General features: G+C 42.9%; 1 protein-coding gene across 5 annotated transcripts in view; it reads right to left on the bottom strand.

Annotated features, from left to right (window-relative positions):
• Window positions 1–1,123: 1,123 nt before the first annotated feature.
• The window catches only part of LOC122903169 (protein HIRA), an 87,245-nt gene continuing 69,520 nt past the window's right edge, over window positions 1,124–18,848 (bottom strand). For 3 of the 5 annotated variants that reach the window (XM_044243723.1, XM_044243724.1, XM_044243728.1), the window contains 3 exons: window positions 18,440–18,562; window positions 17,784–17,947; window positions 1,124–2,011 (listed from right to left, as the gene is read on the bottom strand). In XM_044243723.1, coding sequence (XP_044099658.1) covers window positions 1,557–2,011; window positions 17,784–17,947; window positions 18,440–18,562 — 742 coding nt within the window. In that variant the 3' untranslated portion in view covers window positions 1,124–1,556. Of the gene's footprint in view, window positions 2,012–15,663; window positions 15,753–17,783; window positions 17,948–18,439; window positions 18,563–18,848 lie in introns of all 5 variants that reach the window. The other 2 variants (XM_044243726.1, XM_044243727.1) reach the window with 1 other exon arrangement.

Here is an 18,848-nt window from a genome sequence, read left to right as displayed (position 1 = left end):
TAATCTTGGCTCAGGTCCTGATCTAAGGGTTTGGAGTTCAGGCCCTATGTTGGTTTCTGAGCTGGGCGTGAAGCCAACTTAAAAAACAAACAAACAAAACCCCCACAAATAAAGTGAAAAACACTGATTGTTAGTTTTCTTCAGGAGGCATTTGTTAAGCTCCAGGACTTTGCCTGTGTGATTCTGGTTAGTCTTTACAACCATACAGGTTTTCTTAACCTTGTCTCCATTTGGCAGCTGAAAAGGCGGCCCAGATTTTTGCTGACCTGGACTCTGGACAAGTCTGTCAGTCCCAAGGCCGTGTGATCCTGTGGCTCCACAAAGTTCTCCATGCCTTGCTACAGAATTGCCAGGGAAGCTGCCTGACCTGCATAGCATCCCTGCCTCCTCATTCCTTAAAGAAAAGCTCATACTTGCAGCCTGGCTTTTGAGGTGTTCATACCCACATGCACTCTGTGCTCTGGCTTTGTCAGGCATACATGTATGCCTGTGTCTCATCCAGCTACTTGATATGAGAAGGCAGTAAGAAGGTAGGAAAGCATCCAGAGACGGGCTATCAGTGGCCAGAGTCACCCATGTCTTCTACTAATTCCAAATCCATGCCTCTTCCACGAGACTCAGGATCCCGCACAGCTGGCAGGAAGGCAACTGTGAGATGCATAACACAGAAGTAACGGTGCTCCATTCTCACCATGCTTGAAGATTCTGTGATTCTAGCTATTTCCTCTCCTGAACTTCAGCTTCTGGACAATTTTCTAGGAAAATCATACTTTTCAGATAATTCTTCAGAAAACTCAAGTCTGTATTTACTGATTTCCTTCCATGAAATTGGAAAGCCAGCTATAGCCCTTGGTGCCTAGCACAGCCAGAAGGACCTTGATGACTGGCTTGGAAAGAGACTCATGTGAGGTGGCCTGCTAGCTGCAGAAGCCTCAGATGCTTCATAGTCAAGAAAGTGACCTCTGTGCTGGGAAATGAATTTCTGCATGGAGAAGCTGGGGCCATTAGATGACATCAAAGATTCCTTCCGGTTCCGATGTTTCATAACTACCCATTTCTGGAGAGGGATCAATAGCAGGGGAAGAAGGTGGAAGTTAGAAGGAAAAGGCAGGGGAAGCCAGGATGATTTGGTATCCAATGCGTGTTCATTTATTTTACACTTACAAAAGAAATCGCCCACCCCTCTGCCCCATTCCCCAAAAAACAGTCTCTTTTTACAAACATTTAAAAATTAAAACCAAATGAAGATAGACAAGTTAATTTCAGTACAATTATTTTTCAATGTAGCTGTCATAATTAGAGTTTAAATTTCCTACAAGTGACCAATGTCCAAGTGACTTATAGGGAAATCCTGATTATTGGCCAAAAGGAAAATTCCGTATTACAAGTTAGCAAATTCTAGTACAAAAATAGTCCGTGTTGGAATAGCCTTTCCTTTTACATAGGTCTCGGGTCAGTCTACTGACTGCATAATACACTAACATTTCAGGGTTCTCTCTTTCACAAATGGCTCATTCGTCATAGCTGAAGCAGCACGATGCCTGCAGTGGCAGGGACTAGTGTCCACCTTGGGACCGTGCTGGAAACGGCAGGCCTGGGAGTGCCTCACTGACCCCAGGGCAGCAGGGCAGGGCCCCAGCCCCAGCTCCGCACAGGGGTCCTGGAGGGAGGGATGAGTGGCGGGCAGAGCTGCCCCCTTCTGAGGGAGCAACAGGCCCAGGATATAGGGGAAGTCCGCCCAAGTAGCTGGGCCAGCGCTGGCACAGGACAGCCCACCTCCTGCCAGTGTCTCCTCGTCCTTCTGTAGTCTGACAAGGTGAGAGGGGGCCCTGTGCATTATCAGCAGTGTGAGGGTGGCCTTGCCCTTGCTGCAGCCAGGGAAGGTCTGGGCAGGCTACTTGTCCCTCAGGATGTCGAGCTGCTCCTGACACTCGGTAAAGAGGCGCTGAAAGCGGAGATTCTGCCCGATGACTGGCAGCAGCTCCTTCAGCAGTTCCCTCTTCCGCAGACCCTGTGGACATACAGAATGACAATTGAGTGCAAGTGTCAGTGAGGAGACCTGGATGGTGCTAGGTTTCCCTGGCCTGGCAGAGACCCTGTGTCTGCCCATTTGACCCCAAGACACCCCCTGGAGAAAACAGAGATGGATGAGAACAATTTCTCTACATGCTGGGAAGCTCCAGGCAAGCTAAAAGTCTGAGCTGGAGCATACGAGTGGCAGGGAGCAGGGGAGAGACACAGTGCAAGGTTACAGCAAAGAATACCAGGGTAGGTTCTGCTCCTCTGTGTCCCCTAAGTCTGCTCGCACAGTCATTGCTGGCCTTCAACTGCACTGATTAGAGGCTATAGTAACTTAGCCTCCAGAGCAGGATGGGAGTAGGATATTAGGGTAAAAGGGCATGTGGATGGCCATCCAGGAGGAGCTGTTCCCTAATGTGAATGCTCTCCAGGGGCCTGAGGTCAAGTCTATGGGTGAAGAGGCACCTGGGAGGCAGTGGCTGGCCTCTTATAATCCTGGGGCCTCTGCCCTTGGGCCTTGCCCAGAGCTCTTTCATGCCTGGGTGTACTGGTACCATGGTCTGCCTGGGCTCTTTTGCAATATGCACTGCAAGGAGGGGTCTCCAATGCACAGAACCCTGAGGAGCACAGCCACTGCAAAGAAAAAAACACCAAACGATAACTCTGACCACTGGAAGAGAAGGAAGGTCCAGGATGTTAAAATAAGAATGGCAGAAAGACAAGGAATTATAGAAAAGAACCAAGTGTAGATATTAAGTTTGAGAAACACAATGGTTGAAGGGATGGGATCTGCAGAAGAATGGACACTGCTAAAGACCAAATCAGAGTGGAGTCAGATGGAGGACCAGACCATGCTTGAGAAGGGAGGTACAGAGAGGAAAATGCAAGAGGAGAAGCCATACAGGAAAAGTTAAGGCAGGTGGAGGATGACAGAAGGGCCCAATACCTATATAATGGGTCCTACAGGAGAGAGAGAAAGAAAAAAGAAGGAAATATTTAAGGAAATAATACAGGTAGATTTCATGCAATTAAAGAAAGTCAAATGGCCTTAGGTTGAAAGCCTCCCTGAGTGCTGATCATGTAAGATATGGAAACAAAATAAAGGCCATATATGAAAACCCCACAGCTAACATCATACTCAGTGAAAAACTGAGAGCTTTTCCTCTAAGATCAGGAATAAGACAGGGGTGCCCACTCTCACTGCTTTTTTTTTTTTTCAACACAGTACTGGGAGTCCTAGCCACAGCAGTCAGATAAGAAAAAGAAATAGGTATCTAAATTGGTAAGGAGTAAGTAACATTCACTATTTGCAGATGACATGATACTACTATACTATACTATATAGAAAACCCTAAAGGACTCCAAAAAACTACTAGATAAATGAATAAATGAATTCAGCCAAATAACAGGATACAAAGTTAGTATACAGAAATCTGTTGCATTTCTTCACACTAATAATGAAATAGCAGAAGAGAAATTAAGAAAACAATCCCATTTATAATTGCACCAAGTATAATAAAATACCTAGGAATAAACCTAACCAAGGAGGTGAAACTGTACTCCAAAAACTATAAAACACTGATGAAAGAAATTAAAGATGACACAAATAAATGGAAAGATATTCCATGGTCATGGGTTAGAACAGCCAATATTGTGAAAGTATCTGTATCACCCAAGCAATCCACAGACTTAATGCAATCTACTTACCAAAATACCAACAACATTTTTCATAGAACTAGGAAAAAAGGGGCGCCTGGGTGGCTCAGTGGGTTAAAGCCTCTGCCTTTGGCTTAGGACTCTCAGAGTCCTGGAAGTGAGCCCCATATCGAGCTCTCTGCTCAGCAGGGAGCCTGCTCCCCCCCCCCACCCCCGCCGGACCTGCCTCTTTGCCTATTTGTGATCTCTGTCTGTAAATAAATAAATAAATAAATCTTAAAAAGAAAAAAAAAAAAGAACTAGGGAAAAAAAAGTAAGATATGGAAAAACAGATATCTAGACATGTAGAATTAAATATATAGAATTTGAGAGTATCAAAGATAGAAAAATTCTGAAAGTTTCTAAAAAAACAGGATCATATCACCTACAAAAAAAGAGAGACTAAGGTACACAATGAAGTAATATTTTTAATATATTAGAAAAAAACCCTCACAACCTAAACTTTTTTACCCAGTTATTCATACAATAGAGTATAATAAAAAATATTTTAAAAATATTCTTAGGCTTTTAAGACCTCAAAAGGCTTGCTACAATAAAGATCTACCATGAAAATGTTTTAGAGGAAATACTCAAAGAAAGAAGAGATAAATCTAGATAATGCTACGAGAGATATGAAAAGAAATGTGGATAACTCAGGCTAAAATTCATGTTGGCCTTGAGAAAACCAAGAAAACAAAGAATGTGGATGGTTTGAGCTTGGTGATTAAAAAAAAAAATCTGTCAGACTGGATAACATAAAAAGTCAGCCATCTGATTTTAGTAAGGAATATATAAACATGGATGAAGAAGGGTTAAAAATTAAAGACAGAAAGATATGTTAGTAAAGAATGAAAAGAGAGCTAGTATTTTTAAATTACCAAAGTAGATTTTGTTACAAAAACATCACTGGGGAAAGAGCCAATCAAAAGAAAGAGACAAAACTACCCTCAGGGAGATTTTAATACACATTCAACTAGTGATGGGTCATGGAAAGGCAAAAATCTGCAAATTCAGGTAATCCGAACTGACCAGTTAGTAAACATAACTAAATGGGTATGTATAAAATGAAAACAAACGATCTTTGGCACATGTGGACATATAAAAAATTGCTCTAAAAGCAAACCTCCACAAAATAGCAGGTATCATGTACATAGCAGACTGGCATAGCCAAATATAGCCTATTATCTATTTTTGTAAATAGTTTTATCAAAATGTAGCCACCCCTGCCTATTTCTTGGTCTATCACGCTACATCAGCAGAGTGGAGTAGTTGCAGCATAAACTGTATGGCTTTGCAAAGCCTGAAATATTAACTCTCTTCCCTGACAGAAAAAGTTTACCAAACCCTGATATAAATCATCTTCTCTAACCAAAATACAATTGAGTAGAACTGACTGATTAATCGATTAAGTTAATTAACTTAGTTAACTGATATTTAAAAATGATTTACAAGTAAATGGTAATAAAAACACTAACTGTTACAAAACTGTTGTAGAAATGCCACAGAAATGGGGCTTTATAAGGATCCTTACAAACATAAACATCTTCTATTAGAGAACATACAAGAATGACAACCAATTACCTGAGTCTGACCTAAGGTGGGAAAGAAGGGAGGAAGGGAGGGAGGCAAAGAGGGAGGGAAGGAAGGAAAGAAGAAGACATCAGAAAAAATATTTTAAAAATGAGCCTCATAACTGGCTGAGTAGTGAATCCAGTCTGCCAAGACTGGGAAAGGTGGCCATTTTTTCAAATGCCCAATATTCAACAAAAGACCATGGGGCATACAAAAAAACAGAGAAACATGGAAATGATTGGATATGGTACTGGCCCATTCAAAATCACAAAATAAACATCCAGAAAACTGACCCTAAAGAAACATAGGCCTAGAACTTATGTGACAAAGACATTAAAACAATTGCCTTAAATATTCTCAAAGAGAACATGAACAGATGGACATATCAGGAAAATGGTATGTGAACAGAATGAGAGTATCAACAAGGAGGTAGAAATCATAAAAAAGATCCAAACCAAAATTCTAGAACTTAAAAACATAGTAACTAAATAGAAAAATTCACTCAAGTGGTTCAATAGTAGACATGAACAAAGAATCAATGAACTTGAAAATGAGGAAAAATGAAAATAGTTTAAGGGACTTATAGGACACCATCAAGCAGACCAATATATGCATTATGCAAGTCCCAAAAGAATAATAGAAAGAGAAAGGGGAAAAGAGCTTATTTGGAGAAATAATGGCTGAAAAGTTCCCAGGGTTGAGGAAAAACATGGATTTACAAATCCAAGCTCAACAAATACTCCATGTAGGAAAACCCAAAGGAACCCATACCATGATAGATTTTACTTGAATTATGGAACATTAAAGATAAAGAGACAATCTAGAAAGCAGAAACTTGGCTCCTTGTGTAAAAAGCATACTCAATAAGCATATTTCTCAGCAGGAACACTGAAGGCCAGAGGGCAGTGGAATGACATATTTAAGGTGCTAAAAGAAAAACTAACATCTGAGAATACCATAGTCAGTGAAACTACTCTTGAAAAATAAGGGAAAAACAAACACATTTCCAGATAAATGAAAACTGATGGAATTCATTACTATTAGATCTACCCTACAAGAAATGCTAAACGGAGTCCAAGTTGAAATGAAAGGATACTAGACAATAAAACAGAAAGTTCTCTGGTAAAAGTAAAAGTAAGGACAAATAAAATAACCCATATTTTGTAATTTTATTTGGTAATTCCATTTTTTTATTCTATAAGATTTAAAAGACAAAAGCATAAGAAACTATAAGTCTATGTTAAAGGCTATAGAATATATAAAGATATAATTTGTGACTTCAATAACAAAGTGGGTGGAGTGGAACTATAAGGGAGTGGTCAATTTTTCTGTATACAATTGAAACTAAACTGTTATTAGTTTAAAATAGATTGTTATAACTTCAGAATGTTTTTGTTATCCCTATAGTTACTAAAAAGAAAATATCTATAGAACATACATAAAAGGAAAAGAAGAGAATCAAAACATGTCTCTAAAAAAATCAACTAGGGTGCCTGGGTGGCTCAGTGGGTTAAGCCACTGCCTTCAGCTCAGGTCATGATCTCAGGGTCCTAGGATCGAGTCCCTCATCGGGCTCTCTGCTCACCAGGGAGCCTGCTTCCTCCTCTCTCTCTCTGCTTGCCTCTCTGCCTACTTGTGATCTCTCTCTGTCAAATAAATAAATAAAATCTTAAAAAAAAATAAATAAATCAACTAAAATGCAAAGTAAACTAGTAAAGGAGGAAATGAGGAACAAAAACTATAAAACATACAGAAAATAAATAACAAAATGGCAATATTAAGTATCTGTCAGTACTTATTATTTTTTGTCAGTAATTATTATTATTATTATTATTATTTAGAGAGAGAGAGAGGAAAGGCAAAAGGAGAGGGAGAGAAAGAATTTTAAGCAGGCTACATGCTTGGTGTGGAGCCTGACATGGGACTCAGTCTCCCAACTCAGATCATGACCTGAGCCAAAATCAAGAGTTGGATGCTTAACCGACTGAGCCACCAGGTACCCCTGGCAATAATTACTTCAAATGTAAATGTATTAAACTCCCCAATTAAAAAAAAAAAAGAAAGAAAACAACAGGTAAAAAACCAGAATCAAACTATATGCTACCTACAAGGAACTCACTTCAGAGCTGAGAACACATATAGGTTGAATATAAAAGATAAAAAAGAGAGTCCATGGAAATAGTAACCAAAACATAGAAGAGTTGGCTATACTTGTATCATACGAAATAGATGTTATTTCAAAAACTGTTACAAGAGACAAGGAAGGACATTGTATAATGATAAAAGGGTCAATTCACCAAAGATGATGTAACAATTATAAACATACGCACCAAACATCAGAGCTCCTAAATATATGATGAAAACATTGCGTTGAAAGGAAAAATAATTCTACAATAATTGTAGTAGACTTCAATATCCCATTTTTGATAATGGATAGAACAACCAGAAAGAAGATCAATAAGGAACCAGAAGTCTTGAAAAACAATATAGACCAATTGTACCTTATGTACATATATAGGACATTCCACTCAACAACAGCAGAATCCACTTTTCTCAAGTGCACATTAAACACTCTCTAGGAGAGACCACATGTTAGGTCACAAAACAAATCTCAATAGGTTTAAAAAGACTGATATCATAAAACTATCTTTTCCAATCACAATGGGATGAAACCAGAAATCAAAAGCTAAAGGAAAATTGGACAATCCACACATATGTGGAAATGAAACAACACATTGTCTTTTTTTTTTCTTTAAGATTTTATTTATTTATTTCACAGAGAGAGAGAGAGAGATTCCAAGTAGGCAGAAAGGCAAGTAGGGGGTGGGGGGGGAAGCAGGCCCCCTGCTGAGCAGAAAGACCTGATGTGGGGCTCGGTCCTAGGACCTGAGATCATGACCTGAGCCGAAGGCAGAGGCTTAACCCACTGAGCCACCCAGGCACCCCTAAATAACACATTGTTAAGCAATGATTCAAGAAGAAATCTCAAGGGAAATTAGAGAATATCCTGAGACAAATGAAAATGAAAACACATACGAAGAAATATAGGATCCAGTAAAAGCATTTGTTAGAAATTTATAGCTGTAACAATCTACAAAGAAAGACCTCAAATAAATACCATAGCTTTCCATCCTTTGAAACTAGAAAATAAAAGCAAGCTAAACCCAAATCAAACAGATGCTAGAGGGCGCCTGGGTGGCTCAGTGGGTTAAGCCGCCGCCTTCGTTTCAGGTCATGATCTCAGGGTCCTGGGATCGAGTCCCGCATCGGGCTCTCTGCTCAGCAGGGAGCCTGCTTCCTCTTCTCTCTCTCTCTGCCTGCCTCTCTGCCTACTTGTGCTCTCTCTCTGTCAAATAAATAAATAAATCTTAAAAAAAAAAAACAAAAAAGATGCTAGAAAATCATTATTTCAGAGAAAATAAAATGGAGAATAGAAAGATCAAGAAAATAAATGAAACCAAAATGTACTACTACTTGAAAGGATCATCCAAACTGATAAACTCGTAACTAGCTGGACTAAGAAAAACAAAGCGAAGACTGGAATGACAATCAGAAATGACACAGGGGCATTACAACTGATGTCACAAAAGTAAAAATTATAAATATGGGGTTACTGTAAATAATTGTTCACCAACAAATTAGACAACTTATATAAAATGGACAAAAATCCTAGAGACACATAACCTACTAAGACTGAATCATGAAGAAATACAAAATCTGAATGGATCTCTAACTAGTAAGGAGACTGCATCAGTAATCACCAACTTCCTAAAAAAAAGAGCCCATGACTTACCAAATGGCTTCACTGGTGTATTTCACCAAATATTGAAAGAAGAATTAATAACAATCTTCAATTGATGCAAAAAAATTTTTTTGATCAAGTTCAACACTCTTCATTACAAAAACACCCAGCAAACTAGTAATAGAAGTCAACTACCTCAATATGATACAGACCATATATGAAAAGATCACACTCAATGTTTAAAAAACTGAAAACTTTTGCTCTAAGGTCAGGAGAAAGGTGAGGATGCCAGCTTTCCCACTTCTACTCACCTTAGTACTGGAAGTTCTAGCCAGAGCAAAGAGGCAAGAAAAAAATAAAAGGCATCAATATTGGAAAGGAAGAAGTAAATTTTTTTGTTTGTAGACATCATTTTATATGTAGAAAACCCTAAAGACTCTACAAAAAACTTGGTAGAACAAGTGAATTCAGCAAATTTGCAGAATAGGAAATCAGGTCACCAAAATCAGCTACATTTTTATATACCAACAGCAAACATTCTCAAAAGAAAACTAAGAAAACAGTTCCGTTTACAATAGCTCCTGAAGAATAAAATACTTAGGAATAAAAAACTTAACCAAGGAGGTGAAAGACTAGTACACTGAAAACTACAAAATGTTCCTGAAAGAAATTAAAGAAGACACAACTAAATGGAAAGACAGCCCCTGTTCATGGATTAGAAGACTTAATATTGCTAAGATGTTAATATCATCAAAAACAATCTATAGATTTAATGTACTCCCTATCAAAATCCTAATGGTGTTCTTCTACAGAAATAGAATAATTCATCCTAAAATTCAAATGGACTCTCAAGGGATCCTGAAGAGCCACAAGAATCTTGAAAAAGAAGATGAAAGGTGGAGGCCTGTTTCTGACTTCAAAACTTATTTCTGCTCTTCCCAAAAGTGGCCTGAGGTGACCTCTGAAAATGGTTCACTATTCACTTGACCCAGAAAGCCCTACAAAATCATGCAAATCAAGAGGTTCAAAGCTTTGTGTTCACTTTATGAATGCACCAAAAGTTTGCATATCTGAGAAGCCACCACGTATCTGAAGGATGTCACTATATAGAAGCAATGTGTGCCATTCTGTTGCTATAATTGTGGAGTTGGTAGGCGTGCTCAGGTCAAACACTGGGGGTGGACACAGTGTCAGTAACCCAAAAAGGGTGCTGAATTTTTACTGCACATGCTTAAAAATGCGTAACAATGAACTTAAGGGTTTAGATGTAGATTCTCTGGTTATTGAGGATATCCAGGTGAACAAACCCCCCGAGATGTGGTGAGAACTTACAGAATGCATGTTTGGATTAACCTGTACATGAGCTCTCCCTGCCACAGAGATGACCCTTTACTGAAAAAGAGCAGATGGTTTCTAAACCAGAAGAGGCGGTTGCAAAGAAGAAAAAGATATCCCCAAGAAAATGAGGAGACAAAAACGTAACGGTCTGGTTGGGGTACCAGGTGGTGGGTATTATAGAGGGCACGGATTGCATGGAGCACTGGGTGTGGTAAAAAAATAATGAATATTGTTATGCTGAAAATAAATAAAAAACAAAACAAAACAAAACAAAACAAAACAAAACTTAATGGTCTGAGAATAAATTCTGCATAAAATAAATGTAAGTAGAAAAACACCCAAAACAAAAAACAACCAAAACCAACCCCCCCAAACTTACTTCAAAACTATTATATCTTTTAGTTTTGAACTATGTGACTATATTACCATCCCAAATTAAATTTATTTATTTATCTAAAAATATTTTATTTATTTATTTGACAGAGAGAGACACAGTGAGAAAGGGAACATAAGCAGGGGGAGTGGGAGAGGGAGGATCATGGAGGTGGGGCTTAATCCCAGGACCCCAGGATCATGACCTGAGCTGAAGGAAGATGCTTAATGACTGAGTCACCCAGGCGCCCACAAAATAAAATTTAAAATAAAATAAAACTCAAACATTTAATTAAAAAATAAAAGGGGATGAAGTAAACTGTTAGAAACAAAGCAGAATACTCTGTCTGCCTGTGGCAACAGAGGAAAGCTGCAAGAGGATCCGCCCTCTGACCTGAAGGTTGGTGTCAAAACCAACTGCCACAGAGTTCCATCTCCCAAAATGGGCTCTCAGTATGTCTCTCTACTGTTTAAAGCAGTAGCCGGAGACATTGCTCATCACCACATTTCTGGCCATTGTCACAGGTCCTACCGTGAAGACTGGCAGAGGGAGGCTTCCAAAACCAGGATCTAGCTGGGAAGACAATGGCCAGCAAAGAGCTCTGGCGCCTGAAGGATAACTGTTTAGTGATCCAGCCCTTGGCTTTCAGTCTCCCTCCTGTGCAGACTGAGTCATGATCTTTGAGGGAAAGAAGCCTGGACCTTTGGGGTCTCCTGAAGCAAATTGGTAATTCATGTCACAAAAAGTAATTTCCCAATATATGAAGAATTCCTATGAACCAATAAAAAAAAATATAACAATGAAGTATTTCAATAGATAGTTAAAAAAACAAAAGGAAGTGTAAGTGGCTCTTAAATATACTAAATGATGCTTCTTAAGATGCCTCTTGGGAGGGCTGCTGAGTCAGCATTGCTGGTTGGTTGTTTTTTTGTTTTTTAAAAGCATTGCTGGTTATTTATTTTTTTTTAAATTTATTTATTTGACAGACAGAGATCACAAGTAGGCAGAGAGGCAGGCAGAGAGAGAGAGAAGAGGAAGCAGGCTCCTCGCTGAGCAGAGAGCCTGAGTTGGGGCTCGATCCAAGGACCCTGGGATCATGACCTGAGCTGAAGGCAGAGGCTTTAACCCACTGAGCCACCCAGGCACCCCTAAAGCACTGCTGGTTTTAAGTCCATCTTCCATCTACTGATCCTTTTTCCCAGCAACTCTGAGGATCAGTTACATTGGAATGATCCATTCTTACTGTTAAAGTGTTTATGGAGAAACTCAACAAGAGAGCAGAGTGCTCATACTCCACAAACTTGCCCTTAATATCTAGATAAAGAGATAGTAAAAAAGTTTTTGTAAAAAAGGAATAAATTCAGCATAGTGCTGAAGTCAGGAGGAAATGTGGCAGACATCAAGAGTTGGCTGTGTCCATACCTGCTCTAAAACCTCTCCTACATATGCTTTACTGGTCACTTCCCCAGACTCCCTTGCAATGAGGGTGTTCAAGTGACTTGCTGGTTGCCTGTGAGGCACAGACTAGCTTTTGGGAGAGCTTTTCTTTTCTTTTTTTTTTAAAGATTTTATTTATTTGTTTATTTTAGATTTTATTTATTTATTTATTTGACAGAGATCACAAGTAGGCAGAGAGGCAGGGAGAGAGAGATGGGGGAGCAGGCTCCCCGCTGAGCAGAGAGCCCGATGCAGGGCTCTATCCCAGGATTCTGAGACCATGACCTGAGCCAAAGGCAGAGGCTTAACCCACTGAGCCACTCAAGTGCCCTAGCTTTTCTTTTTGTGGTAAGAATTGTAGATGCTGTTGGTACTGGTTCCCCCCGCTCTGGCTGACTTATTTGGAGGACAGAAAACAACAACAATATTTCAGTCACTTTTGGGAGTACCACTTACCTGCAGCTGAGAGCATTTGTCATAGATACCAGGGACCATGAGCAGACTAGCTGTGTTAGGCAGTTTACAGAAGAAGAAAAGCAGATGGGACAGAAAGGGAGCATCAGGCTCTTGTGGGCAAAGCTCCAATAAGGTGTCCTGCTCAGAGCTGGTAAGAATAAGTGGCAGGAAGGAGAGGGAGAAAAGAGCACATGGCTAATAAATGGTGGCCTGTCTGTGCCTCCTTCCATCTGCACCTTATTGGCCTAGCACCCCTGCCTTCAGTCTGAGACAGAAAGCTGTTATGTAGCGCTCCAGCTCACGTCTTGGGCTAATGCTCCCAGAGTGGCAGCTAAATCACAGAATGAGGCTCTACAACCTGGCCAGGGAAGAGGTTGGTCAGGCACATGCTGACCTATCTCCCACCCAAGAAGACATCCTGTCAGGGTACCCCAGAGCTGACGTGTGCTAGGGAATTACTGGTAATTTGGAACCACCCTTCCTGTTGAGGTACACAAATACCTACACAAGTACCTTGAGGTACACGGAGGTACACAAATAGAAATGGACCTCAGGAAGCTAATGTGCTAATGACCTAGGGTTGAGCTGGGATGTGGGGAAGGTAGAAATTCAGAGAGGGATGCCTTTGCCTTGGGAATGTTTATGGATGAGAAAGAGGCTGAGCGAGCTTCTGTCAGACTTGAAGGCCTAGGGAGACAAAAGCAGGGGCCAAAATGAAAAGTGGGGATTCCTGTTAAGTCATTCCTCTTTGTGCTGACACCCCAAAGGGATGTAACCCAGAATAAAGGTAAGCCAGAAGTAAATCCACCCCTGCACAAATGAGTGTCTGGCTTTGAATCATGAGACAGCCCAGAAAACCTCAATCCCAGAACTGGGCTGAGGGGAGTCTGCAGTGCTGGTGGTGCCTCAAGAACTGGCAACAGCAAATAAAAGCGCTCTGTAAAAGAAGATAACATCACCTGAGGCCTCAAACCATTTCTACAAATAATTTTTCAAACATGTCCAGCAGATAGAAATGATCAGGCATATAAGGAAATAAGGTATTATATTATGAGAGCCGGCACAGACATTTATAGGCAATTGAAACAGATCCAAGAGGGCTCCCAATAGTAGAACTATCAGACATACAACTTTAAAACAACTATGGTTACTATGCTCAAGCAGATAAAAGACTAAATTGAAAATATGGGGGGAGAACTGCAACCATAAAAAATGATACAGCAGATTTTAAAAAGAGAGGACATTACATCTCTCTGAAGATGTGGAAAATGGAAGGGAAGATATCACTGAGGAAGAGAACCAAGGCAGATCCACAGAATGAATGAAAGAAACAGACTTTCAGGTTTGTGGAACTTCAAAACAAGAGAAGGAGCCAAAAGAACTTACACAGCAATGGAAATCAGATTTGCAGCAGAAATTTTAGCAACAACAGTGGATGTTAAAAGTCTGTGGTGCCATACCTTCAAAGATGTAAGGAAGGGGAATTGGACTTTGAAGTTAGGATTCTAGTAACCAACCAAATTAAGATCTACTGCTACAAAATAAAAATCAAATAAAACACACAGGCCATTCACACACCAAGGCCTGTAGAGCCTGTGAGGTCTGACCCTCCAGCCTTTCTGACTGCAACCCATTTCACCCTCCCACTGCCATTCTGCTTGGCTATTCCTTCCACACGGCAGGCCCTTCCACCTTGGGCCTTTAGACTTGCTGTTCCTGCTGCCTGTATGTTCTTCCCCCAAACATCTGTGGGGCTTTGCCCTTCACCTTTTCTGGTCTCTGCTCAGTAAGTTAAGACTTCCTTGATTACTCAATATAAAATAGCATCCTGCCAGTATGCCCCTGGCCACTTGATGTTTGTTCTCAGCACCTACCCCCACCCAACACAATACATATACTTGCTCAGCTGTTTAGAATCCGCCTCTCTGCACAAGAATGGAGACCTAGGAAGGTGGGGGCCGTTAGCTTTGTTCACTGCTCACTGTCCCATGCCGAGCCAGAGCAGGTGCTCCAGCAGTATTTGCTCAGTGACTGCATGAGGCAGGGGAGCTAAATTATATCCACAACCGCCAATCCCTCACCAACCTGGTCCTTTCAAGGCACTAGCAGGCACATGTGCAAGCCAAAAAATTTGGAGGTGACTATATGCATGTTCATTATTCTCTGTTTCTTAATCTATTCTACCCATCCACCCACCAAGTCTTGTTGGGTCTGCCTCTAAAATACAACTTCAATCTGTCTCCTTTCCCCTCTCCATGGCCCTCACACTGATCCAAGTCACCTTCGTCTATTGCCAGGACCGCTACAAAAACAAGTTCTGACTGCTCTCCTATGTCAGTTTGCATTACTACCCCTGCTAATCGATCTCTTGCCACCAGCTCCTCCAAAAGCTCCAGCTCCTCACAAGATCTCAGTGATCTTCTTTCCTGCTCCTCTGTCTTACCTCATCTCCTACCACCCTGTCCTTTGCCTACTATGCTGCAGCCACAGTGGCCTCCATGTTTGCACTCACTATCATCTCTACCAGGAGACTCCGAGGTCCTGGCAGAGCTGGTGCATTCTCATCCCTGGGTTTCATCCTAAAAGACCCCTCCCTCTCATGTCTTCCCTGGCCATGCGTTCCCAGGCCCCCTTGTCTGATTGCTCTGCTTATTTCTGGGCATAGTATAATCCACAGTCTAAAACTATCTTGTTGACTGAATTGCTTCCTTGTTTTTGTCTGCCTTCCTATTAGACTGGGAGCTCCACGAAGGCAGGGAAGGATCTTTCATCTTCTCTACCGAACAAACCCATAACCCCAGCAGGCAACTCTCCTCAGGCTGAGCACTCCCTAGGCCCCTGATGCTGAGGGCCCAGCTGCTGCCTGGCAGTGCAGTGCTGGCATTTCACCGCCCCACTGATCCTGGGGCCTGTGGCAGTGTGCTCAAGAAGACTAATGGGGAAGAATTCCAAAGCACTTTGGCTTATTTTTCATCTCCACTTTCACTTTTCAAGACAGAATTCTTGTGGCAAGAACGAAAGCAGCACCTACCACTACTGTTGACTCCCACTGGCTTCCAGTGGAGTAGTGAACCGGACCCAGTAAGTCCTTGCATATTTCTCGGAGCCGGTATTCAAACCCTAATTACGGAAAAAAACAAAACAAAACAAAACAAAACAACAAAACAGAAATAGGAACACATTACAAAAAGAAATTAAAAAAATCAAGAATATGCTAAGTTGTTGTGTATAGCAAACCAGATTGAACAAATGTTTATTTTATTGCCTGCTTAGAGCAAAATGCCTCTTGCATGTCTCTCAGTTTGGGGCACTGAGATTCATAATGACAGACTCTCACTCAGGAACCCACTCCCTTGACAGCATAAAGAGCAGCCCCTCTGTGTGCTGGGCCCATGGGAAAAATAAATGTGGCCAGCTCTGGGAAAAACTCCCCAAGGTGATGGGAAAATGCAGGAATTGTGGAAGGAGGGGAGTGGGCTAGTCAGATTTGCTTCAGAGAAGACATGTTGGTAGTGAGAGGAGATCAGCAGGGTCAGGAGGCAGCCTTCAGGAGATGGCAAGGGTATGAATTTAGGCTGAGGAGGAGGTGACAGAGTGGAGAAGACAGGAGAAGCAGTCACGGGCCTGTCAACTCATGGGTTATGGCACAGTATGTGGAGTGCCACAAGTGCTGGTGGCAGAATGTGGGGGCCTGTCAGCACTGGCAGCAGCTGAAGCCACAGGGAATGATGAAATCACCCCAAGATGAGGGTAGAGAGTAAGAGGGTGATGCTGGAATCTGAGGAATTTTAGAAGTGAGAGGGGTCTTCCTTTACAATTTGAGTCCTTTTATGGTCAAGGAAGCAAGAGATAGAGTGGAGGTGACTTGTGTATGGATGGAGGAACAGATGTGTGGAAGATGGACAAAGAGAAGCAAGTGGTAGAAGTGATCCCACAACTGGTACAGGCCCTCGAGGAGGCAGCAACCTCGTATAGGGCATCAGGATGAGTCCTGATCAGTCCCCAGGATGAAGAAAATTAGAGAGGCCAGGGGAGCAGTCTCCCCAGTGGAATGGGGTATGAAGCCCAGATGTGACAGGAGCATCCCAGCAAAAGGTATGGGTTTGGGAAGACTGAGTATTTAGAAGAGTCAGTGACCACACAGGCTGGGCAAACACACAGACTGGGCAGGAAGAGAAAAATTAAACTCATGTATGGAGTCTGCTGGGGAGGGGCAAGGGACTTCGAGTTGGTCGGCCATGGCTGTTGTCATCAGAGGTGTATATATACATGTCATCAGAGGCAACGTGGCATGTCTGAGTTCTGGGGGTAACATTTTTAGGGGGTTGGCATGTTTTTCTCTTTTTCTGTACTCTAAATTTTAAACAAAATAGGGAGGGTGTCGTCAAAAGCAAAGCAGGAAGACCAGGAAAGGCTGTGGGGAAGGCTGCTTGCTCTGTGACCAGGCCTGGAGCTATGCGGTAACACAGGGAGCTTTGGGAGGGCTGGTTCCCAAGCCACAACCCTGGAGGCCAAGCTCAGGGAAGAGGAAGACTGGTAAGAAAAACACCACACATGCCTAGCAAACAGATGAAAGGCTATTTATTGGAGGTCGCCCTGAAAGCAGGATGGCCACCTCTTTCAACAAACCTAGCTTTCTGTTGGCCAAAATGGGCAAGAGGAGGTGATGGGGAAGATACTGGGGGAAGGGAAGTGCTGGCAGGGAAAGCTGGGCTGGAAGGCCATGGGAAGGCACTGGATGGGCTGGCCCTTCTAGGCCAGGAGGGGCTTGGGGGAAGAGAAATACAGGCTCACTGGATGCTGCCAGAAGATGCCCTTCCCTGGTGTGACTGGCTGACCACTGAGGATGCAGGGCGTGAGGGAGGGCAGGAGTGTGAGCATCTCACCTGCTCCTTTGGAAAATGTCTATCTGAGCATCCTGTGCCCCTACCCCCTCCTACCGACAAACCTTCTGGCCCTCAGGGCCTACCTGATTCAGAGCCTCAGAGCCTCTAATGGGCTGGATGCCTCCTGAGCTGCCTTGATTATAGCTCAGGCTAAGAGATGGGGCGAGGGCCGTCTTTGCCTTGATTCACAGGCTTTCAGGAGGGTCATGTTGGGACAGAAATTGAGTCAGTCCCAGGAAGATGGAAGGGCCGCAAGAAACCTCACCTTCATTCACAAGGTACCGAGCGTAGAGGAGGAGCCAATGGCGGTACTCATGGCTGGACTGCAGGGTGAGTGCCGCCGCAACCTGATTCTCCAGATAGGCCAGGGTGGTCTCCTGCTGCACTACATGAGGCACGGAGAAGAGCCGGGCTGCCTGTCTTCCTGAACTGCAGAGACCGGCAGAGCAAGCATCATGAGGCAGTGGGTACTGCATGGGTCAGGAGGCTGCTACCTCGAGCCCCTGGGCCCCAGTGAGGAGCCGTAAAGGGGCAGGTGTCCGACACCATGCTGGCTAACCTGTCCCCATGTCCCGCGACAGGCCTCCTGGCCACTCTAGCACCCCAGGTGTATCCCACCCTGTCCTTTCTATATCTAGGCCCGAGGTGACAGGTCAGCAGCTCATTTCTCCCCACCCCAAATACTGCCCATCACGGTGTCCATGACTCATAGCACCTCAAACCGCCATCTATGCCCTGAAGTGACAGGGCTTGTGACCTAACACCCTGAGATATTACCCAACGTGGGCCCACAACCCTTGGCACCTTGAGCCGACTTGTGCTAAGCAGCAGTTAGGCAGAGGGCTGGGCAGTCAGAGAGCAGGCCTAGGTGGGACTGTGCTTGCATGACCCAGCCACCTCCCCCACACTTGAGTCACCTACGTGGAGGCACGGCCCTGGACTATGGCTAAAGGTCCGGAGCATAGCATGGCATCCTGGGGAGGCAGGCTGCTCCTGAAGTCCGCACACTGGGCCAGGGAGTCCTGCTTGTCAGAAACCAGGTTCCTGGGGAGGCAACAGCAGGAGCAGAGGTCAGAAAAACCAGGAGGTCCACCAGAAAAGCTGGGGGTGAGGCCGCCAAGGAGCAGGTACCACATGACTCTCTGCCAGAGTGTCAGCAGAGGCCAAGTAGCACTGCATTCTTCCCACAGGGCCCTCAGGGACAGGTTTCATGAGGCAAAATCAATGACGGTGAAGGTCATCAACAGGGTTCTTGCTGGGACATTAGTACCATAGTCTCAGAACTTGAGGACAGGAACCTGTGTATGAAGTGTACACAGGATACCCACTT

This window comes from Neovison vison, chromosome 3, assembly GCF_020171115.1.
Source record: "Neovison vison isolate M4711 chromosome 3, ASM_NN_V1, whole genome shotgun sequence".
Taxonomy (NCBI): domain Eukaryota; kingdom Metazoa; phylum Chordata; class Mammalia; order Carnivora; family Mustelidae; genus Neogale; species Neogale vison.
Note: the sequence above shows the minus strand (reverse complement) of the source record. Positions and strands in the feature narration are given on the sequence as shown.